A 24,216-nucleotide genomic window follows, 5' to 3' on the forward strand; every position below is an offset into this window, starting at 1 on the left:
GGGGGGCGCAATATAAGCTGAGCTCTTTGCAGTGGCCATTAACCCTTTCCAGTACAAGAACAAATGGAATACAGATATACATATATATAGAGAGAAGAACCTTTTGTACTGGGACACTGAATGATCATGGTCTTCTCTGTTGCCAGTGAAGCTGTAACACTTTATCTGAAATCCCATCCAGGACTGACATTACACCTGTCTATGAAACACTACCTCTCCTGAACAGTAGAGGGGAAAGAAGACATTGTTGTTTCAACTCTCTCTTTCTCTGATGTATCTGTGTGGATAGATATCTGTGTTTACTGTGAAAAGCAGGAGCAGATGAAACCAGTAGTTTGTAAATACTACAAGGCAGTGATGGGTAACCGGCAATTGGCTCTGAGGTGCACTGCATGCTGGGAGATGTACAGGGGCATAGCTAGGATTCATGGGGCCCCATAGCAAAAAACTGTATGGGCCCCCCCCCTCCCCTACACACACATAAATATATATATATATATATATATATATATATATATATATATATATATATATATATACACATACATACATACTCGGTGATGTGTCCAAAAAAAAAAATTCTCTTGTGGCCAGAGGCAGAATCCTATGGTTATATACATAGGTGCAGGGCCGTATTTGCCACTAGGCACCCGTGGTCCGGTGCCCAGGGCGGCGCCCCGCAGGGAACCCTTTTTTTTTATTATTTAAAAAAAAAAAAAAAAAACCTCCGTAGGCACCGGGGTCCGCGCCGGGGGGGGGGGGGGGGGGGGGGGGGTTGGGGCCTGACGGAGCAGCCGGGAGCAGGATTGGCAGGCAGGCTGGTTCCCTCGCCCCATGCAGCGCCGAGGTGCGGGGTGTGAGGCAGGGGCCGGAAGCTCACAGCTGCAGCCCCGGATCTTCTCTCCTGCTCGGCGATGATGTCACATCACGTGAGCACCGCCGAGCAGGAGAGAAGATCCGGGAACGCGGGGCTGCAGCTGTGAGCTTCCGGCCTCTGTCAAGCTGTGTGTGCCGGAAGCTGGGGCTGGCATAAGGGGACAGGACTGTGGAGGTATTTTTTTCATAGCTGTAACCCCTCTCTCTCCGGACAGAGACAGAGTGCTGCATGTATGTGCCCACATGAGAAAGGAGGAGTTTGTTTCCTCCAAAACGTCCGCGAGGAGGACGTGCCTGGGCGTCTGAATGCTGAGTTCACATCAGCTGTGAGCTACATACTTTTTGTATGCTGCATCTATTGATACAATAAATGAATTTAAAAGTCAAGAGGACTAGGTGAGTATATTGTGCTCTGCATGCACAGCGCACAAAGGGTTCAATAACCTGAAGATGACAGCTAACTGGTGGGAGTAAATATCTCTTTTTCCTTCACATTCTTGGTTATATTGTATTACGGAACTGGACTAATGGAGTCTGGTAGTGTGGAGGCTGCATACAGCTTACGGCTATGTTCACACTACGTATATTTGAGGCTGTATGTTTTAGGCTGTATAGCAACCAAAACCAGGAGTGGATTGAAAACACAGAAAGGCTCTGTTCACATAATGTTGTAATTGAGTGGATGGCCGCCATTTAATTGCAAATATTTGTTTTTATTTAAAAACAACGGCTGTTGTATTGAAATAATGGAAGTTATTTACTGTTATATGGTGGCCATTCACGCAATTTCAACATTGTGTGGACAGATCCTTTCTGTGTTTTCAATTTACTTCTGGTTTTGGTTGCTATGAGGACCTGACATGAGGACCAAATACAGCCTCAAATATACATAGTGTGAACCCAGCTTACAAGTGCGGACTTATACTAGTGTGAACTGTGCTCACATATGTCCTGCTCATTCCTTCATGCTACCTGCAGTCTTTGTCAGATCTTGTGTTTCCCATCCTCTCAATTCCTGCTATAACGTGCCTGCACTCACACTTAGCCGGTCACACTGCTGCACAGAAAAGTTTCTGTCACTGTCCTCCTGCACAGCTCTAATTCTCACTTCCTGATTGGTCCATGCTGAACACACACCCCTTCCCCTGCTTCTCTATTCTAGCCTGTTGTATTACTCTACTGCATTATGTGGATCTGCAGTTCCATCCTGTATTTACAAACTGCTGCTGTATTTTCAGGTTTATGCACTTACCATACATTATACGCCACATGCTGATTGCTATACTGTACAGTAACTTATAATATGACATTCAGCTGTTTCTAAATGTTTATTCCATTTGTTTTACATGATATTCAGAGTAAAAAATTATTATTTTTAGGGAATGGAACCAATTGTCTGCATTTCTATGATTTCTTATGATTTCTTATTTCTATGATTTGCTTTGGTTTTTAGAGTGACGCGGCTATGTTTTTAAATTCTTGTGAATTTTAGGAGCTACATATAATATCGGGTTTCTAGGTTCCATCATAATTAATGCATTAGCGTTTTTTTCACTAAAAGTTCACCATCGATGGCTTTCTTCAAGATCTCCTCTATTTCTCTTTTATATGTCTGACAGGGCCGCTTTAACCAGAGGGCACATGGTGCACGTGCATCGGGCCCACTGGTTAAAGGGGCCCCCCCGAGCAGGCCGGCCATTGCTATGTGCGACCAGTGCGGTCGCACAGGGCTCCGTCCACCAGCTTGTCAGGGGGGAGCGCCATGGATGGTAATCTACTTACCCCTCCATGGCGCCCACTGCAGGGCCCCCCGTCCGCCGCTGCCCCCGCCCGCCCGCTGCTGCGGCGCTTCAGCAGCAGCGATACCGACAGAGAGAGAGACATTGGCTCCCTCCCTGTCAGTCACTCTTGTGGCTGCACTTTCTGCAGGAAGTGCGGCCTCAAGAGGGAAGAGAAGAGGAACGTGTGGACCTAGGTGAGTAAAAGTGTTTGTTTTTTTCAATGTTATATGGGAGGGGGAGCGCATATACTATTGGGGAGCACAGGGGGCTATATACTATGGGGGAGCACAGGGGAGCTATATACTATGGGGGAGCACAGGGGGCTATATACTATGGGGGAGCACAGGGGGCTATATACTATGGGGGAGCACAGGGGAGCTATATACTATTGGGGAGCACAGCGGAGCGCATATACTATTGGGGAGCACAGGGGGCTATAAACTATGGGGCAGTACAGGGGAGCTATATACTATGGGGGAGCACAGGGGAGCTATATACTATGGGGGAGCACAGGGGAGCTATATACTATGGGGGAGCACTGGGGGCTATATACTATGGGGGAGCACAGGGGAGCTATATACTATGGGAGAGCACAGGGGTCTATATACTATAGGGGAGCACAGGGGGCCATATACTATGGGGGAGCACAGGGGTCTATATACTATGGGGGAGCACAGGGGAGCTATATACTATGGGGGAGCACAGGGGAGCTATATACTATGGGGGAGCACAGGGGAGCTATATACTATTGGGGAGCACAGGGGGCTATATACTATGGGGGAGCACAGGGGGCTATATACTATGGGGGAGCACAGGGGAGCTATATACTATTGGGGAGCACAGGGGGCTATATACTATTGGGGAGCACAGGGGAGCTATATACTATTAAGGAGCTATATACTATTGGGGAGCACAGGGGAGCTATATACTATTGAGGAGCACAGGGGAGCAATATACTATTGGGGAGCACAGGGGAGCTATATATTTTTGGGGACCTATATACTATGGGGGAGCACAGGGGAGCTATATACTATTGGGGAGCACAGGGGAGCTATATAATATGAGGGAGCACAGGGGAGCTATATACTATTGGGGAGCACAGGGGAGCTATATTCTATTGGGGAGTACATGGGTCTATATACTATTGGGGAGCACAGGGGAGCTATATACTATTGGGGAGCACAGGGGTCTATATACTATTGGGGAGCACAGGGGTCTATATACTATGGGGGAGAGCACAGGGGGGCTATATATTGGGGAGAGCACAGGGGGGCTATATACTATTGGGGAGAGCACAGGGGGGCTATATACTATTGGGGGGAGAGCACAGGGGGGCTATATACTATTGGGGGGAGAGCACAGGGGGGCTATATACTATTGTGGGAGAGCACAGGGAGGCTATATACTATTGTGGGAGAGCATAGGGGGGGCTATATACTATTGGAGAGCACAGGGGGGCTATATACTATTGGGGGAGAGCACATGGGGCTATATACTATTGTGGGAGAGCACAGGGGGGCTATATACTACTGGGGAGAGTGCACAGGGGGGCTATATACTAATGGGGGAGCGCACAGGAGGGCTGTATATAACTGGAGGAGCACATGAGGGTCTATATACTACAGGGACACCTTAAAACTATGGAGGCACAGAGGGGTGTAACTATCTAGGGGTACAGAGGGGTGTAACTACTGTATAGGGGTACAAGGGACCTAACTACTGTATGTGTTGGAGCCTAAAATATTTGTCTGGAAGATTCTGGAGAGAAGATTCACAGCCAGGAGAAGACTTCAAGGTGGCCCAGGCTGGATGGAGAGAAAAAGAAAAGGTGACAGACTCTGAGACTCGGAGAAGACGCCCCCGGTGAGTCACTGGATGTAACTGCACTCTGTTATAGGGTTGTAGTGTTAGGGGTCATGATGTGGCGGTATTATGTAATGGTATCATTGGTGATATCTTTCTGTTTTGTTTAGTGCAGTTTTTATGTAATATGTAATCACTGTATGGTGGAAATAGTGTTATAAGGTAACTACTGTATGTATTGGGGCTCTTGATACAGTGTGGGGGCAAATTCAGTATATTATACAATGTGCCGAAAGGGAAGGGGGGGCCCACTCTTGAGGGCTGTGCACTGGGCCCACCAATGTATTAAAACGGCCCTGATGTCTGAGTTGGAACTCCTTTAAGTTCTTTATGTGCCACTGTGTGGTCCAACTGCCTCCAAGCCTCGACCATATAGTCATGTCTATTCATCACCACAATGGCCCCTTCCTTGTCAGCCCATTTGATGACAAGGGAGAGGACATGGGCAAGTTGTTGTAATGCTTTTAACTCTTGTTCACTCAGGTTGTGATTTTTAATCTTGATCTAATGCCAGTTCTGATCAATAGCTTCCAATTCTGATCAATATTTGCCAAAGTGTCATTGTCCACATTGAGGTCAAATGTGCTTCTCCACCCATAATTTAGTAGTAATCTTGTCAATAAACAATATGCCCTTATGTATGATCTTTCCATTTTATATAAAGAGAAGCATTTTAAGCCTAAAAGTCTTGCAAAATTTATGAAAAATTGGCACAAATCCCAATCATTTAGTCAATACAATCTTTTCTTCTTCAATTATTTCTCTATCTTAGATCTTAATCACTAAATCTTCTATTTCTTCTTTTTCACTTCCTTTTTCTTGATTTGCGTTTTTTCTTCCATGTTGGTACTGGTTTCTGAATTGGTTCCTCCTATTTCTCCTTGGGTGTTGGATGTGTTGGCTTTGCCCTTGGTTTCTCCTAAAGAAACTTTTTGGTATTTGTTAGACCTCATTGTTTTCAGTGGAGGTAACTTCTGATGAGGATTCGCTTTCTCTTTCGGTATTCATGCGGGTGCGTTTTTGGTTGCGTCTTTCTTCTGACCATGTTGAACAGATAATCTTGGATATCTCTCTCAAATTGTTGTAATTTATTTTGCAGTATAGTGAATTGTAAAGTGCTGCGGAATCTGTTGGCGCTATATAAATAAAAATTATTATTATTTTAATTTTTCCATATTTGAAGACAATTCACTATGAATTCTCTCACACTCCTCGGCAGTGTTAACAGATTGTGTTTTTTCTTCTATTTGTTGTATTTCTTCTTTGGTTTTCTCTAGGGATATTTGGAGATGTTTAACAGTCAGCAACATGAGGTCTAATGAATGTCTATTGTTCATAGCATACCATGTTTAATGATACACTGGATTGTCTGGTAGCAAAATAGGTGTCAAATTGCTTCTTAATCCTCTTGGGATACGTTGTAATCTTAAATATTATGTAAGGCCGATGCAGGTAAAGGGTCCTATTCCAGATCGGTGCTCGTTTACTAAGCCTATTCCACGTCTCGATAATCGTTTAGTTAAGGGCTGCAGGGACATCGTTACCAATGTCCTTGCAGCCCTTGTTTAAGCATCATACTTTACCTATCTAGGTTGCCGGTCTTCTCCTGGGCTCCTTCTCCCGGTCCTGCATGCAGCAGCAGCTTCGGAACGGCCTGTCTGAACTGACTGACTTCTCAGCCAATCACTAGCCACGGCGCTCCTGGCCAGTGATTGGCTGAGTGGTCTGTCAGCTCAGGCAGGCCGCTCCGAAGCTGCTGCTGCACGCGGGACAGGGAGGAAGAAGGAGCGCAGGAGAAGCCCTGCAGCCTGGATAGGTGAAGTATGCTGTTTTTAAATCATCGGGCACCTACCGTGCACCGCTATTCCACGCAGCAATGTGCAGTCGGTGCCCGATGATTTTAGGTTTGCACCTAAATTAACGATCAGTTGTCTTTATTCCATGAAGCGATAATCGGCCGAATCGGGCCGTTTTGCCCAATTATCGCTCTGTGGAATAGGCCCCAAAGATTCACTGACTGCTTTCTTTTTGAGTTTTTCCAACATTTTCTCATTATTTAACTGGCACTGTTCATTTAATTCGGCTAATGTTTTTGTAAAGGTTTACATGTTAAGAGGTTGGGTGATAATACGCTCAACTCACCTTTTTTTAGCCATGGGCTTGGTAGACAGTTGGATAATTGTAGAATGTGAACATCATGATGCGTTTGTTGGTATGTCATGCTCGTAAATGTTATCCTGTGACTTATGATGAAATCAATAGGGCCGGGTCTGTTTGGACAAAGAGGAGCGCGTCCTACATGTCAGCCGCAACACAAAACGTCGTGTCAGGCAGGAGGAACGCCATTAAGCGCACACCTGTTACAGCCCGTGCAATCACTTGTATGTGTTTCGAGATGAATGAGCATCAAGATGAACAAATGTGAAAAATGAAGACGACATGACCGTGAGTCAAGCTCTGGTTTATTATCTTTTCACAAAGTGACACCATGCTGTATAAATGTGCTCCAGAACAAAATGTTGTGTACATGAGTTTCAGAAATGGATATGCTTCTGCAGCATGTTCATTTTTTTTTACCTCTAGCTGGAGTACATCTTTAATTAAAAAATAAAAAAAAAACATTGACCAAGAGATGGGAATACCCCAGCCTTGATTGGAAATCCACAGCACTCATGTTTGTATAATTGCAGTAGATCAAAATTTATTCTAAACAATTTGGTGAACCTTAAGTGTGTGCAAGTTTCTTATGTTTGGGAATAGCCCAGTGGTGTACCCTTAATTTAGGCAGACATGACATCTGCTTACAACTGTAGCTGCCTCTTTGGGACACAGGCAGGGCCGTTTTAATACATTGGTGGGCCCAGTGCACAGCCCTCAAAAGTGGGCCCCCCTTCCCTTTTGGCACATTGTATAATATACTGAGCCCCAATACATACAGTAGTTACCTTATAACACTATTTCCACCATATAGTGATTACATATTACATAAAAACTGCACTAAACAAAACAGAAATATATCACCAATGATACCATTACATAATACCGCCACATCATGACCCCTAACACTACAACCCTATAACAGAGTGCAGTTACATCCAGTGACTCACCGGGGGCGTCTTCTCCGAGTCTCAGAGTCTGTCACCTTTTCTTTTTCTCTCCATCCAGCCTGGGCCACCTTGAAGTCTTCTCCTGGCTGTGAATCTTCTCTCCAGAATCTTCCAGACAAATATTTTAGGCTCCAACACATACAGTAGTTAGGTCCCTTGTACCCCTATACAGTAGTTACACCCCTCTGTACCCCTAGATAGTTACACCCCTCTGTGCCTCCATAGTTTTAAGGTGTCCCTGTAGTATATAGACCCTCATGTGCTCCTCCAGTTATATACAGCCCTCCTGTGCGCTCCCCCATTAGTATATAGCCCCCCTGTGCACTCTCCCCAGTAGTATATAGCCCCCCTGTGCTCTCCCACAATAGTATATAGCCCCATGTGCTCTCCCCCAATAGTATATAGCCCCCCTGTGCTCTCCAATAGTATATAGCCCCCCTATGCTCTCCCACAATAGTATATAGCCTCCCTGTGCTCTCCCACAATAGTATATAGCCCCCCTGTGCTCTCCTCCCAATAGTATATAGCCCCCCTGTGCTCTCCCCCAATAGTATATAGCCCCCCTGTGCTCTCCCCAATAGTATATAGCCCCCCTGTGCTCTCCCCAATATATAGCCCCCTGTGCTCTCCCCCATAGTATATAGACCTCTGTGCTCCCCAATAGTATATAGACCCCTGTGCTCCCCAATAGTATATAGCTCCCCTGTGCTCCTCAATAGTATATAGCTCCCCTGTGCTCCCCAATAGTATATAGCTCCCCTGTGCTCCCCAATAGTATATAGCTCCCCTGTGCTCCCCAATAGTATATAGCCCCCTGTGCTCCCCAATAGTATATAGCTCCCCTGTGCTCCCCAATAGTATATAGCCCCCTGTGCTCCCCAGTAGTATATAGCTCCCCTGTGCTCCCCCATAGTATATAGCCCCCTGTGCTCCCCCATAGTATATAGCCCCCTGTGCTCCCCAATAGTATATAGCTCCCCTGTGCTCCCCCATAGTATATAGCTCCCCTGTGCTCCCCCATAGTATATAGACCCCTGTGCTCCCCCATAGTATATAGCCCCCTGTGCTCCCCTATAGTAAATAGACCCCTGTGCTCTCCCATAGTATATAGCTCCCCTGTGCTCCCCCATAGTATATAGCCCCCTGTGCTCCCCCATAGTATATAGCCCCCTGTGCTCCCCCATAGTATATAGCTCCCCTGTGCTCCCCCATAGTATATAGCTCCCCTGTGCTCCCCCATAGTATATAGCTCCCCTGTGCTGCCCCATAGTTTATAGCCCCCTGTGCTCCCCAATAGTATACGCGCTCCCTTGTGCTCCCCAATAGTATATAGCTCCCCTGTGCTCCCCAATAGTATATAGCCCCCTGTGCTCCCCCATAGTATATAGCTCCCCTGTGCTCCCCCATAGTATATAGCCCCCTGTGCTCCCCCATAGTATATAGCCCCCTGTGCTCCCCCATAGTATATAGCTCCCCTGTGCTCCCCTATAGTATATAGCCCCCTGTGGTCCCCAATAGTATATGCGCTCCCCCTCCCATATAACATTGAAAAAAACGAACACTTTTACTCACCTAGGTCCACGCATTCCTCTTCTCTTCCCTCTTGTGGCCGCACTTCCTGCGGTCACAAGAGGCTGCACTCCTCTTACCCTCGCGCCGACGCTCCAGTGACGTCGGGCACTAGAGGAAGAGTGCGGCCTCTTGTGACCGCAGAAAGTGCAGCCACAAGAGTGACTGACAGGGAGGGAGCCAATGGCTCTCTCTCTGTCGGTATAGCTGCTGCTGAAGCGCCGCAGCAGCGGGTGGGCGGGCGAGCCCTGTGTGACCGCACTGGTCGCACATAGCAACGGCCGGCCTGCTCGGGGGGGGGGCCCCTTTAACCAGTGGGCCCGGTGCACGTGCACCATGTGCCCTCTGGTTAAAGTGGCCCTGGACATAGGTCCAGTTCTAAACAGTGGGCCAAGGCAACGTGAATTCGTTGCAAATATTTTTATGACTGGAAATCAATTTTTATTCATTTAAATGAGGTTTATTCAGAAGCATGTACCTAGATGGCTGCAGGGCCCATTCAGATGAAATTTGCAACAAATCTGCCAGGTGTGGATTTACCCTCAGGCTATGTTCACACTTTTTTGCCTATAATGTTTCTGTTGTAATTTTTACATTAAGTTCTTGGGCCCTATTTTTCTCCAGCTTACATGCCACAATATGGCCATACTTTGATGTGTAATTTGCCTCTTATGTGCTTTACACTTTTTACCTCGCTGGACAAGCGCCATTAAAAGTCTGCATTATAAGGCCATGTTATCACTATGTATAACTCTGGCCAGGTCACAGAGCGGCCGATATTACTGAAGATTATCCGGGCTGGTACTGCAGTATCAGCCGTATGATCTTCACTGCCGCTGAATTCGGATGCGGAGGCACCTGTGTGCACCTGCATCTGAATTCCCCGCTGCACACAATGGAGTGTGCGGCCAGCAAAGGCCAGGTAAGTCCAGTTCAGATGTCTCATTTATTGTCTCTACTCGCTTGCATCCACCTACCCCATTTGACTGAGAGACACTAAATAAGAGGACATGACCTTTTACACGGCGTCATATTGGCCATGCTAGGCTGCAGACAGGCGACGATAAGCTAGATCAGCACCTTCGGAAGGCAGTATCAATCACGCTGCCAGGCCTTTTAAATACATTGCTGTTGCCCGCACATCCCCTATTTACAGGGAGATGTGTGGCCAATAGCAATATATTTTAGGGCAGCCAAAAAGATTCGATCAGCTAATGCTGCGTTTACACGAAACGATAATTGGCCCGATCGCACGATTAACGATGTCTGGTTAACGTTTTTTTTTTTTTCAAAATGATCAGCGTTTAGACGGAACGATACATCGTACGGAAAATTCGTTTTGCGATCGTTTTGCGATCGCTTAAGCCTATCTCACACATTGGTTAAATCGGCGAACGACTGTTTACACGGAACGATCTGCGATTTTTTTACGAACAACGATTTGAGAACATGTTGTAAGATCAAAACGAACGATTTCTCGTTCATCGTTTGATCGTGTAAATGAGGCTCAAATGCTCCTTTGCCCAATGATAAGCCCTTGTAAAGGTTTCAGCAATCAGCCAACTGATCCTTATGGTGCGTTTACACGTATGATTATCGTTCGAATTCGATCGTTATCGCGCAAATTCGCATGATAATTGTTACGTGTAAACGCACCATAAGGATCAGTTGGCTGATTGCTGAAACCTTTACAAGGGCTTATCATTGGGCAAAGGAGCATTTGAGCCTCATTTACATAATAACAAAAATGCTTATATCTAGGCTCTGGAAAGGACTATGGAGATTAAAAAAAAAAAAAAGTATGACCAGAATCCTCTATGACTATGTGCTTATTTACACCCCTGTTTTTCTGCTGACACATGTTATATTCCACGTGTAAATAATGCAGCAGCTTGCTGAATACATAAATAGCTGTGCTCATAAATAATACTCCATATATTGTAAATATAATACCATTATAGGCTGGGATCACACACAGTATATTTCAGGCAGTGTTTGGTCCACATGTCAGGTCCTCATTGCAACCAAAACCAGGAGTGGATTGAAAGCACAGAAAGGCTCTGTTCACATAATGTTGCAATTGAGTGGATGGCCGTCATTAAGGGTATAAACCCACACACCGTATACGCAGCGTATTTACTGCTGCGATACGCAGCAAATACGCAGCAGATTAGATCTAAATAACTGAACACAGCATCAAATCTAAACCATCAAATCTGCTGCGTATTTGTTGCGTTTCTGCTGCGTATACGGTGTGTGGGTTTGTACCCTTAATGGCAAATATTTGCTGTTATTTTAAAACAACGGCTGTTGTATTGAAATAATGGAAGTTATTTACCATTATATGGCAGCCATCCACTCAATTTCAACATTGTGTGAACAGAGCCTTTCTGTGTTTTCAATCCACTCCCGGTTTTGGTTGCTATGAGGACCTGACATGAGGACCAAATACTCCCTGAAATATACTGTGTGTGAACCCAGCCATAAAATGTATAAATAATACCGCCATATCTGGTACATATAAATAGTATGCAGAATATAAAAATAATTCCACTTTTAAGCGACATCACCTTATATTGTACATATAAATAATACTGCAATTTACAATGCATGCAGATACTTGTTAGGCAATGTTCAAATTTATTAATTGTACTATGCAGCTAGCATTGGGATAAAAAGGTATTCTATTTTATTTTGCAGTAGATGCTGAAAAAGCATTTGTTATGTTAGTTAGGGGTGGCTCGCCATGGTGCTAGATAAATTTGGCCTACAAGGACTAATGCGACGCTATATCGAAGCCATTTATTCCCATCCTATGGCAAGAATAGCAACTACGGGATTTCTATCAGATATTATACACTTACAGAAAGGCACTAGACAAGGCTTTCCACTTTCCCCACTCCTATTTAACATGGCCTTAGAACCATTAGCTGTACACTTAATCTCCTCTCAAGTATACTCAGGTATTTCTGTGGGTAATTTAGAAACAAAACGTTTGTGCTTTGCGGATGATATGCTTCTCTTTTTAAATTCCCCAGTTACTGATCTGCCCAATGTACTCAATACACTTACATTCTATGGTTCTTTTTCGGGATACACAATAAATACGATGAGAAGCCAATTATTATTCCTGGGATCCTCTCCTCCTTCTGTGAAACCAAATGTAGATGTTGAATGTGCTTCGCCCTCCATTACTTATTTGGGAATAAAACTAGGCCACACCTCCCATATGCTATATAGACTGAACTATCACCCTCTAATATCTAAAATATCTAAAGAACTGGAGAAATGGAAAGAATTACCTTTATCACTGACGGGACGTGCTCATTTGCTTAAAATGGTTAGTTTTGCCAGGTTATTATATCCATTATAAACATTGCCTATTCTGCTACGACATGCTGATGTTCAGAGACTACAATCTATGTTCATACAATTTTTATGGAAAGGAAAAAGAGCAAGGATAGCTTATAGAAAGCTTTGTCTCTCTAAACTTAATGGTGGTTTACAATTACCATTGATCAGAATGTATAACCTAGCATCTCTGTTCCGTCATATAAAAGATTGGATTTGGTCAACAAATTTATTTTCCAACTATAACTTAGAATGTGAATTATCAGCCCCTTGGTCATTAATGGCATTGCTACATGCTAAAGTTAAAGATCTTCCTGCCTCTGTTAAAGGAAGCCTATTGCTCACTGATACGATAGCGGCTTGGAAAGCGATTCGTAAGATCTACTCCCTGCCTTTCTGTCTTTCCAAGTACCTGCCCATACTAAATATAATAACATCTGCTTTATCTCAATCTCATTCACTACTTAGTGACTGGCCTGCTAATGGACCAACGATTTTAGGCGACTTACTAGGTAGTGAAGAAGGTATGTTGCAACCATGGGAAATTATACGACAGAAACATGACTTAGACCCCCAATACTATCATCACTACACTCAACTTATTGTAGGAAACCTGTAAAGGAATTATCCAACCAGCTCAGGGATTTTCTTTTTGTAGAGAGGTTGGATACCCAAGACACACCTGGTACTTGCTCCACATTTAGTTTTTTCTCCACTTGGCACAGATTCATTGAACGTGAATTATCTCCAACTGAGGGAACAAATGTTATGATGCAATTCCGTGGTTCTGAGTGGTATAATAAAGAAGATATTCAAGAAACACTGGGCATCCTTAGAATACATTAGTGGGGGAGGATTGGCTGGTACCTATGGGCCATTGGGCCCATTTATTCTTGCAATAATCTTGTTTCTGGCTGCAGTTAATAGTTTATGTTTGTTATGTTATGTTTGTTATGTTATGTTAGTCTTATTCTGTTTTCCTTCAGAATGATATACTGTTTTCCTACTAAATTTATGGCAACAATGATTTACTATTACGGTTCACTCCCATATTTGTTATAAACCTGAAACATCATCTACTATCTGGAGATATTTTACGTCTTTTCTGCAATTTTCATTGTTGCTGATATACTGTATGAAATTGTAGGCATGATCTTATTTTATTGTATTTAGACAATATCACTAAGGTTCTACTATTGTGAGCAATGTCTGTAATCCTAATTATTTTCACATGCTTCTTTTGAAATGTTTTCTTGCTTTTGCCTACTTAGTAAAATATTGTTAAAAAAAAAAGGTATTCTAATGTATGGGAAACCCACAGTGGCAGGGGGAAATGAAACTATATATGTAACCTCCTCCCCTAGTAGGTAGTATCGCCCATGTAAGTATACCCCTTCTGTGGTATAAAAAAAAAACACCTGGCTCTGACACAGTCTCCAGCATCCCTTTGTGACTGCAGGCATAAAATGAGTAGTGATTGGCAGGGCGGGGAGCCAATGTCTCTTTTTCTGTCAATCAAAGTGCCACATTTTACTGTATGTGTCCATTAGAAGTTCCTACAGCTAAAGGGCTGGGAGCAGGCATTAGCCCTGGCACCCAGCCCAGTATTTATCTTTGGGCCCTATCATCCTATCTTCCCTGTTTATAAGCATTAGGGGGCATTCACATGTTCCGCAATTAGCACATTGTAACGGTACCTACATGGACGATGTGTTACAGACTGGAGATCGGAACTCGCTGCATCAAGCTCTGAAACAGCATAAGGGTAGCTTCACATGTACCGACTCGCAGCATTAATAACGCTGCGAGTCGGCTAGGTCCTGGCAGATCACTTTAACTACATACACACAGTGGTTTGAACAACCGCTGCGTGTATGTAATTCTGCCGGCCGCTTAACCCCTTCCTATTGCCACGGTTCCCGCTCTGTATACATTACCTGTCCTCGCTGCACGGGGTCCCGCAGCCACTGATTGGCCGGGTGGGAGAGCAGTACACCGGGAACCCGTGCAGCGAGGACAGGTAATGTATACAGAGAGGGAGCCGGGCGGGAGCTGAAGGGTTTAAGCGGCCGGCAGAATTACATACACGCAGCGGTCGTTCAGACCGCTGCATGTATGTAGTGAAAGTGATCTGCCAGGACCTAGCCGACTCGCAGCGTTATTAACACTGCGAGTCGGTACGTGTGAAGCTACCCTTAATCTTCACGCTACTGTACTGACACAGTACAATGGCGTGAAGATTATGCTAGAAACTCCGAAGTCCGTCCTGTAGCAAGTTGTCTGTATTCACAGAAAAGATCCGGTGGCTATGGCTTATGTGCAGATTTGATGCTGCAGATATGGATGTAACTAGATGAATAAACACAGGATCAAATCGGCCGCAGATCCTGCAGGTGTGAATGTACCTTAATACCCTTTTAAAAACGTGTAGTTATATCACACTTGTGGACCTGCTGGTATCACACAGAGATCTGGGGAAAATTGCTGCACTTTTTTCATTTCATTCCTCTTTTTGAGCCAAAGCTAAATGATAAACTGTAGTGGCAGTGTATGGGGGCAGTCATGGCAGATTGTACCAGGTACGCCTGCTGTCTGTAACATAAGAAATTATCAGCTTGGGACCCGGAATTTCACTGAAAAGTCTTTTTTTCTGACCAGGGGATAAAATGTAATATTTGTTAAATTTTCCCCCACTGAAATCAATGGGAAATGGTTTCCCAGGTTAAACTGTTTGTTCGGGATGGGGAAGCTTTGGCTCTTCAGCTGTTGCAGAACTACAACTCCTATCATGCCCAGACAACCTTCTGCTCCATCCCTGTTATTATCGCATCAAGAACTAGGCATGCGTTTATGCCTGTGAGAATAAATCCCTAAGGGGTTAAAAACTTCCAGGTGTATCCAACATTCTTGATTTTTATTTCCTGGTCCTAATGTAGTTACCCCAACTTGTAGCCCTCCAGCTGCTGCAAAACTACAACTCCCATCATCAGCTGTGCCGGCACATGTAGCTGTATGACAGCTGGAGAGCCACGGGTTGGAAAGATCTTCTGTATAGGAGAGACTTCCTCCGCCATCCTATGGCTACATTCTCTATCATCACACTCCTGTTAGATTTCCCGCCATCTCTGTTATACATCTATATGCTCCTCTTAGAGAAGTTGGTACAGTGATGGGTACGACGAGGTGGCATCTCCCGCCGCGGACACGTGTGGGGTTAAATGCCCTCACCAGCTGATAGTCACAAGGCAGCATGACGCATGCGCAGCGACACCTAGTGACGGGGATTAGAAAATGGCGGAAACTCCGTGAGTAAGTGAGTGTGAGCGTCCAGTGGGGGGGTATGGAGATGCTAGTGGGCGGGAGTGGGAGCTGTGGACCCGGGGGAAGTCATACAGCACCGTCCTGAGCCGGGAGGGGGCAGCGCACTGAGTACAGGCGCAGACAAGGAGGGGGAGGGTACGGCGTGACCCCCCGGCGGGGTGAAGGGCTGTCATGAGGACAGGTGACAGACGGCTCTATGGGGGGCGCACTGATCACTGAACTACGTGTGTGTACGGGTTCTATTAGTGGCAGGAGTGTACAACGATGTCATTCTGTAGACATAGTGGTGGTCCTGGTGCACAGTGCGGTTCTCTCTACAGGAGCTGCGTACCTGAGGGACAGGAGCCACGTACCTGAGGGACAGGAGCCGCGTACCTGAGGGACAGGAGCCGCGTACCTAAGGGACAGGAGCCGCGTACCTGAGGGACAGGAGCCGCGTACCTGAGGGACAGGAGCCGCGTACCTGAGGGACAGGAGCCGCGTACCTGAGGGACAGGAGCCGCGTACCTGAGGGACAGGAGCCGCGTACCTGAGGGACAGGAGTCTGGGCGCTAGAGGGACAGGAGTCTGGGCGCCTGAGGGAGAGGAGTCTGGGCGCCTGAGGGAGAGGAGTCTGGGCGCCTGAGGGAGAGGAGTCTGGGCGCCTGAGGGAGAGGAGTCTGGGCGCCTGAAGGAGAGGAGTCTGGGCGCCTGAAGGAGAGGAGTCTGGGCGCCTGAAGGAGAGGAGTCTGGGCGCCTGAAGGAGAGGAGTCTGGGCGCCTGAAGGAGAGGAGTCTGGGCGCCTGAAGGAGAGGAGTCTGGGCGCCTGAAGGAGAGGAGTCTGGGCGCCTGAGGGAGAGGAGTCTGGGCGCCTGAGGGACAGGGGCTGTATACCCGAGCACCTGTGATGGGCAGGCGCAGGCTGGTGACACCTCTCCCTCAGTTCTGCTTTACCCTTATAAGGTTTATTTTTTTACATTTTTAAGTATTAACAATGAATCAATCCAGTAGCAGTTGAGTGTGTACAGGGGTCCCCATAGTACCGGTACATAGCCAGTACAGGAGGGGGTCCACAGCATCTGACACCCGAGCCCTGAAGTAACACTGGCAATCTTATGTGGACCACCAGACCCCTGGACACAACAGCACACCAGAGACAAGAATGGGGGAGGGGAGGTGGTCTATATATATATATATATATATATATATATATATATATATATATATGGGTCCCATTAGATAGATGGGTTTCTTGCGTCTTGTCACAGCAACCCTGAGTGGCAACTGACCCATCCGGACCCTTGGCACCACCACCCACAGAAGGGGGGAAAATAACCCAAGGTGTGTGGTAGTGTAGGTGCAGGTGCGAATAGAGATGAGCAGAGTCACGTGCATTAGTATAAAAATAGAACAACTTTAGGGTGCCTTTACACGTACTAGATCCGCAGCGGATTTCAGCTGCGAAATCTGCTGCTGATCCATGTAGTGTAAAGGTCTATTGGTTACATATCCGCAGCGGAATTTTCATTCCACTGCGGATATGTAAACCGGCCCCTTTAACTGCCCGCAGCCCCGGCCCGAAGCATACATTACCTGCTCGGCGCGGCGGCTGTGTGAGGCTCCCGGCTTCTCATCAGCCAATCAGTGCTGCTGTGCACCCTTGTTAGGTTTAAAGCGACTCTGTACCCACAATCTGACCCCCCCAAACCGCTTGTACCTTCAGATAGTTGCTTTTAATCCAAGATCTGTCCTGGGGTCTGTTTGGCAGGTGATGCAGTTATCGTATTAAAAAATAACTTTTAAACTGGCAGCCCTGTGCCAAATGGCTGTGGCCTAGATTGTGTATGCATTAGGCTAGCACACCCTTTCTGTCCCCCCACCCCCCCCCCCTCTCTATCATTAGGAATGCTCCAGTGTTGGTCTCTTGCTGCATCTGCTCATCTACTCAACTACACTGAACTGTCTCTGTCAAGGGTCCTGGCAAAAGCCAGGCCCTGGCTTAAAGAGGATGTACCACCTGGTACATCCTCATTAACCTGAACCCACGGATTTTCGGACCACCGCCCGGTTCCCGTGCACGGCGCCGTTTGATCCAGCGGTACCGGTGCTGAAGCACTGGAGGTCGGCCGGGCCGCCCCCAGTGGGCGGGAATTCCCTCCCCTGTATGACGCGGCTCCATTCATTCTAAGCAAGCCGCGTCATACAGGGAAGGGAATTCCCTCCCACTGGGGATGGGCGGGCCGACCTCCAGTGCTTGAGCATTGGCCGGTACTCTGAAAAACAAACCGGCTTCCCCGTTTCGGCGCCCATCGATCCGTCGGTTCAGGTTACAGAGGATGTACCGGGTGGTACATCCTCTTTAACTTCTACAGGAACGGTTTTGTTTTGTGTCTGCCTGTGAGTGGTGGGGATGAGTGTGGGCAGAAGAAAGGAGAAAGCGGGTAGGATAGAAGAAAAGAGCACCTCCTAGTGGTCAGCACAGAGCATATAAGCATATAAAAGCATAAGCATATAAAAATACTGACACCTAGTAGGGAAACTTAATACTTCATCCACCACATCCACCTGAGAGAAAAGCTTTTTGACAGGTGCAAAGAAGAGGAAACATGCTCCTACAAAGGATAAGCCACACATCAGCCTGGGTTTATCAGTCAGTTTGAAAAATCTGACACATTTTTCTCTGCGACATCTAGCAGCCAGTCTCAGTCCATGCTGAGCTGTGATCAGTCGCTATCTGTCGGAGACAAAAATTTGTACGATAAATCTGCCAACGACTAGGCAAACACTTAATAGACAAACAGGTGTGTGACCGCTCAACGATGATTAGCGACAAGCTAATGACTGAGACCGCAGCCACAAACAAGTTTTTGAGCCACAGCTAAGTGTGGATTTCAAAGAAATGGGAAATATAAAAGAAAGGACTTCTAATTCCTGCTGGACCCACTTCTGGCTTTGGCTCACAAACTGCAGTGGCAGTCTTCCATATAAGCAGCGGTATGTGACACCAGCCTTAGGCCTTTTTCACAGTAATCCTGCCTGTAATTGTGGACCTGCAACTATGGACAGGATTTGGATTGGTTATCCATCCCTGCCTGCATATGCATGGACCCATTGATTGTAACGGGCAGTCTGTGCTCTTTTATGGATCTGTAGCAACTACAGATGTGTAAAAGGGTCCATTTAAATCAATGGGTACTATACTGTCACAATAAATCATTACTCATTTCCAGATATGCTTTCAGAATGTACTGGAACTAATAATGCTTTTATTTGTATAGTGCCAACTGAAATTCGCCTATTTAGATTGTGTATGTTTTGAGTGTGGGAGGAAACCAGAATACCCGGAGGAAACCCACACAAACACCCCAGCGCTGCAAGGCTACACTGCTAACCACAGAGCCACTGTGGCGGTGTTGCTTTGCTGTCTGGAGTACAGGCTGGATGTCAGGATGGAGGAAAGGGGTCTAAAAAGGTTAAATAATTTTAGGGTGCCTTCACACCTACCGGATCCACAGCGGATCTCACTTCTGCGGATTCGAAGCGAGAACTGCTGCGGATCCGGTATCAATTCACCCCTATGATAGCACATATTCGCAGCGGGATTAATATCCCGCTGTGAATATGTGCTTTAACTCGCTGGTGCCCGCAGCCCCGCCGTCGCATCCCCCCATCCCGGCCACATCCCCCCTTCAGCCCAGCCCGCCGCCGCCCGCATCCCGATGCCGAGAGCATACAGTACCTGCTCGTCGGCACGGCTGCAGTAAGGCTGCCGGCTCCGGTCCCGCTCAGATCAGCTGGCCGGAGATGGGCTGATGGGGGGATGTGGCTGGGATGGGGGGGATGTGCCGGGGATGGGGGATGCGACGGCAGGGCTGCGAATATGTGCTATCATAGGGGTAAATTGATACCGGATACGCGGCGGTTCTCGCTTCGAATCCGCAGAAGTGAGATCCGCTGTGGATCCGGTAGGTGTGAAGGCACCCTTAGAGTGCGTTATTGTTGACGATATTGACGGATTGACAGGTTCTCTGATAAATCAAGTTAAAATAAATGGAGAAAAGTGGATCTCTCTTCTTGATTATGAATTGGTGTATTAATGTATCAATGAAACAGATTGGGTGAAACAGTATATGTCATAATTGTAAGAGATTATATTGTTAATGGTATCTGTCTGCCTAATGTTAGTATTATATATGCTTTTCTTTTAAATTTTGTATGGAAAAAATAATAAACTTATTACTTAAATAAAAGAATAGAAAAACAACACAGAGCCACCATGCTGCCTGTTATAGTGTTAGTGCACATGTGATAGTTCACATGTATTTTAATTTATAAATAAATGCATGGTAATCATTAAACGAATTGGCCACTTTATAGTAAAGCTGTTCAGTGTACAGTATAAGTAAATGTATTCACATCCCTTACTGACAGCAGCTCCCTATGTACCTCATAGAGCTGAAATCAGACTCCCCTCCTCCAGGCTGGGCTGCCCTGCTTTGTGGTGTGTCTGTCCATAAGATGGCTGACATGAAGGAGCATGTGACCATGCCCTGCCCCCAGTGTTCTCCATTGGCAAATACAGGCTTAGTGGTGGACACTGGGGGGCTCAGCAATCTTATGGAAAGACTTGCCACAGAGCATGACAGCACTGTCTGGAGGAGGGGAGGGGAGTCTGATTATGAGGTACACAGGGAGCTGCTATCAGTATATACAGTGAGTACTAATACTGGACACTGAACTATTTTACTATAAAGTGGCCAACCCCTTTAAGGACTATTTTACTTCTGAAAAAATATATATCTTATTTGCATAAAACACCAAAAAGATACAAAGAAGAACATTAAAAAACACTCACAAAAAACTTGAAATAATGAGGCTCATTTTACTTGTAAAAACAAGTGTATTTTTGAAATTAAAAGTACACTGTGTGAACATAGCCTAAACCAGAGATGTTTGGCAAACAGTAGTTTCTCCCAGACACCACGGGTGTCCTTGACTTGGTCAGGTGTGCATATGTTCATAGTGGGGACATAGCAGCTACAAGACTGATCCTTTTCCCCTTAACCATGGCTATTTGTCACAGGCCACATCATGGGCTTCAATACTTCATATCAGATTTATCACAGGTACAAGTGCTTTTTCTAAGTGTTAGTTCTTAAAAGGGTTATCCCACAATCAACAGATTTATTGCTGTAAATGGTATATCCGGTCTGGAGTCTGTAAATGGGGGCAGTCTTGTCTGGAGTCTGTAAACATAGTCTGATGTCTAAACAGGATTGGTCTGGCCTGTGTTCTGTATTTGTCAGGGGTTCAGTTTTGGGGTATATTTTTTAGAGGGTTATACAGGCTCGAGGGGTATTTACGATGACTTTTTTTTTGTTGTGGTTTTGGGCTGGAATCTGGTAGTAGTTTTGGTGGCCTGAAAAAGCGGTATTTATTCAGCGTATGTACGTTTTTAGGTGGTCGGATTTGTGCCCTGTAGTCATTTTTGGGTGTGCTGAAGGGGCCATTCGTACTATTTGTGACACAAATGATGTATCATGAGAGCTTGTTCTATATAAATGGAGCAGGGCATAAGTTTACCTGATTTTCCCTCTTCATTGATGACATTAATATCTATATCTATATTAATATCTATAGTGATCTTTTAACTGTACTAATTTAGTAAGGTATGTAAGCTGGTATTGTAGAGGGGACTCAGACAGTGGGTTGTACTTTGTCTGTTTTTCTGTTTAACACTTCCCTGTGTTTTACCCAGTGCTAATTTCCTCATGAATCTGGCAAATATACACGGACAGCTGATCTTTCAGTGTGTAAATATATGGCTAACTATTTGGCTGTTTCTATTGGTTCTCTAATTGTTTCAGGGCATTGAGACTCAGTGTATTGCCTAACCAGTGGGTGTGGGGGGTGGGGAATAAAAAAGACAATATGCTTACCGCCAATGCTTCGCCGCATAACGGAACTTCCAGACCCCGCCGGGTCATCTTTTCCCCGTGTTCCGGGTACATCAGGACCTGGGTTCCACATCACAGACAGGTGGGATATAGGCCACTCAGCGATTCAGTGACTGCAGCAGTGTCCAGCCCCAGTCACTGACTGGCTGAGTGAGGCATCTGTCAACCAGGTTGTGTCGTAGCCAGTGGGGTCCAGGAGCTGGACGAGCTCTGTGCGGGCACCCGGACAGGTGACTATAACTTCTTTTTTATTTCCCCCCTGCCTACAATGATTTTTTACTTCTCTGTCTGACTTCTCCTTTAAATGGGGGCAGCATAAACTAGTGACAAAAATGCTGAACAAATCAATGTATTGATTGTTTTGTTCAGCCAGTCTTCTAATATGCAGGAGAATACGATTCTTGCCTCACCCCTCGCCCCACCCTCCAGCTGCTGATTGACAGTTGACTGCCTATACACAGCATGGATAGATAACTGCCAATCAGCAACTGGTGGGCAGAGTTTTCTGCTTCTCATGAATATCGAGGACTACTGGGCTCTCACACATAATGGAGAGGACTAGTTATTGTCCAGGTTATTCAGGAGGATATCTCTGAATCAGCTGCACAGAATAATGTAAGAGATACATCACTCTGTTCAGTTTCTCTGTCACTAGTTTATACTACCCTGAGATAGGACAACCTAAACCTGCTGACAGAGTCTTGTATCTAATGGTTATTGCCATCCTGGCAGCCTGTTGCCAGCAGGGAGAAAACTCCCCCCCCCTAATCAGTGAAAAGCCCTGTTGTTGCTTCGCACACGCTCTGGTAAGTACCATGCATCAGGGGGCAGTACCTGTTGCATCTACTGATAATGCTTTCCATGAATAAATTTACAGCAACATGGTTTTCTTTTACATTGGGCGACCTTTAGCCTATTTTGTGTGGTAGAAAATAGTGACGTTATCTTTAATAACCTCATAGAAACTGATAACATCCACTCTTCACACTGTACAATCCACTATTCATACTCCTCTACAAAGTGTAGGATCAGTATATAACTCCTCATGACGCAGAACAACATGTCGGTGCTACAGTCTATGTTGTGTAGAAACTTTAGTTTAGTTTTTTTTTTTTTTTTCTTTTTTTAGACAGAGTGAAATATTAACCAGGAACCATGGAGAGTGAGAACACCGTAACAACATCGCCACCATCTCCAACAACTGCAACCACTTCTTCTTCCCATCCTCCCCCTATCTCTGTGTACAGCTCAGACCGCCATGCTGTGCAGGTATGTGTAAATTACGGCTGGATAATGCCACAGGAATGCTGTTTTGTTCTTGTGTTCAAGGTTCAGCTCCATCTTGTCCAGGATGTCTGTGGCTGGAGATGAATGATCCAATAGTCAGAAGCAGGAGCGTTGAGACACAAGAATTTCAGGCTATTAGAAAGTGAAGCCCTGAATCTCCGGTTGTAAAATGTTACATTCAAAATATAATAGCTAGGGCTACTCTGGAGGAAAAAAGAACCGTTTGGTGTCAAAGTTGTAAATTCTCAGATCTTCCAGTACTTACGAACTGCTGTATGACCTACAGTAAGTGGTGTTTTCTTTCCAGTCTGACACAGTGATCTCTGCTACCACCTTTGTCCGTGACAGTAGCAAATCTCCATATAAGGAAAATCCCCCCCACCCTGGACAGTTCGTGCAGTTCCTGTCATGGACAGAGGTGGAAGCAGAGAGCACTGTGTAAGAGTGAAAAGAATATACTACTTCCTGCAGGACATACAGCAGCTGATTAGTACTGGAAATTACAAATCTACAAGCATACCTATTTTTGCATATGTTGTTGAGGATGCTATAAAAATTTAAAAAGACTCCTCGGTCTGGGGCTCCATGCAAGATCTTGCCTTATGGGGTAAGCATCGTTCTGAAAAAGGTCAGGAATCAGCCAAGACCTACACCAGAGGACCTGATCAATGACATGTAGAGAACTGGGACCACAGTCTCAAAAGGTTACAATTTGTAACACAGTACGCCATCACAGATTAAAGGAGAAGTTCGGACAAAAGTATTTTTTAATATGTTTTTACTTATGGAAATTTACATGTACATTAATTATGGGCAATGCACATATAGTGCTATTTCCCTTAATTTAGTAGATTAGGCAGGGTTCAGATTCTGTAAAAAAACGTGACCAGCTGTAATTCCTATGGAGTGTTCAGCAGGGGGGGCACTATATGTAGAAGTCTATGGTACTGTATTGTGTCTATGGAAGTGTATGTAATGTAATGTACACTATGCTTTATTGATTGAATACATTTATGAAATACTTTGGGGAGCAAGTGTCCTTGCTACCCAAAGTATTCCATAAATGTATTTAATCAATACATTTGGAGGGCACTGAGCAGGGAGGGAGAGAGGTGCCTGTGCATC

At 45.5% G+C, this 24,216-nt stretch overlaps 2 protein-coding genes across 10 annotated transcripts in view; one reads left to right on the top strand and one right to left on the bottom strand.

The window, feature by feature from the left end:
• Positions 1-22,177, bottom strand: part of PRKCI (protein kinase C iota) — a 122,987-nt gene extending 100,810 nt beyond the window's left edge. Inside the window, exon 1 of the mRNA XM_069975220.1 lies at positions 21,787-22,177. The gene's annotated coding sequence lies outside the window, so the exon portion shown is untranslated. The remainder of the gene's footprint in view (positions 1-21,786) is intronic.
• The window catches only part of PHC3 (polyhomeotic homolog 3), a 90,119-nt gene that overhangs the window by 19,200 nt on the left and 46,703 nt on the right, over positions 1-24,216 (top strand). For 5 of the 9 annotated variants that reach the window (XM_069975209.1, XM_069975214.1, XM_069975215.1 and 2 more), the window contains exons 1-2: positions 15,778-15,856; positions 22,934-23,073. In XM_069975209.1, the coding sequence (XP_069831310.1) occupies positions 22,960-23,073 (114 nt within the window). In that variant the 5' untranslated portion in view covers positions 15,778-15,856; positions 22,934-22,959. Of the gene's footprint in view, positions 1-15,775; positions 15,861-22,435; positions 22,611-22,933; positions 23,074-24,216 lie in introns of those variants that run through there. The other 4 variants (XM_069975210.1, XM_069975211.1, XM_069975212.1 and 1 more) reach the window with 4 other exon arrangements.

This window comes from Dendropsophus ebraccatus, chromosome 6 (genome assembly GCF_027789765.1).
Source record: "Dendropsophus ebraccatus isolate aDenEbr1 chromosome 6, aDenEbr1.pat, whole genome shotgun sequence".
In the NCBI taxonomy this organism is placed as follows: domain Eukaryota; kingdom Metazoa; phylum Chordata; class Amphibia; order Anura; family Hylidae; genus Dendropsophus; species Dendropsophus ebraccatus.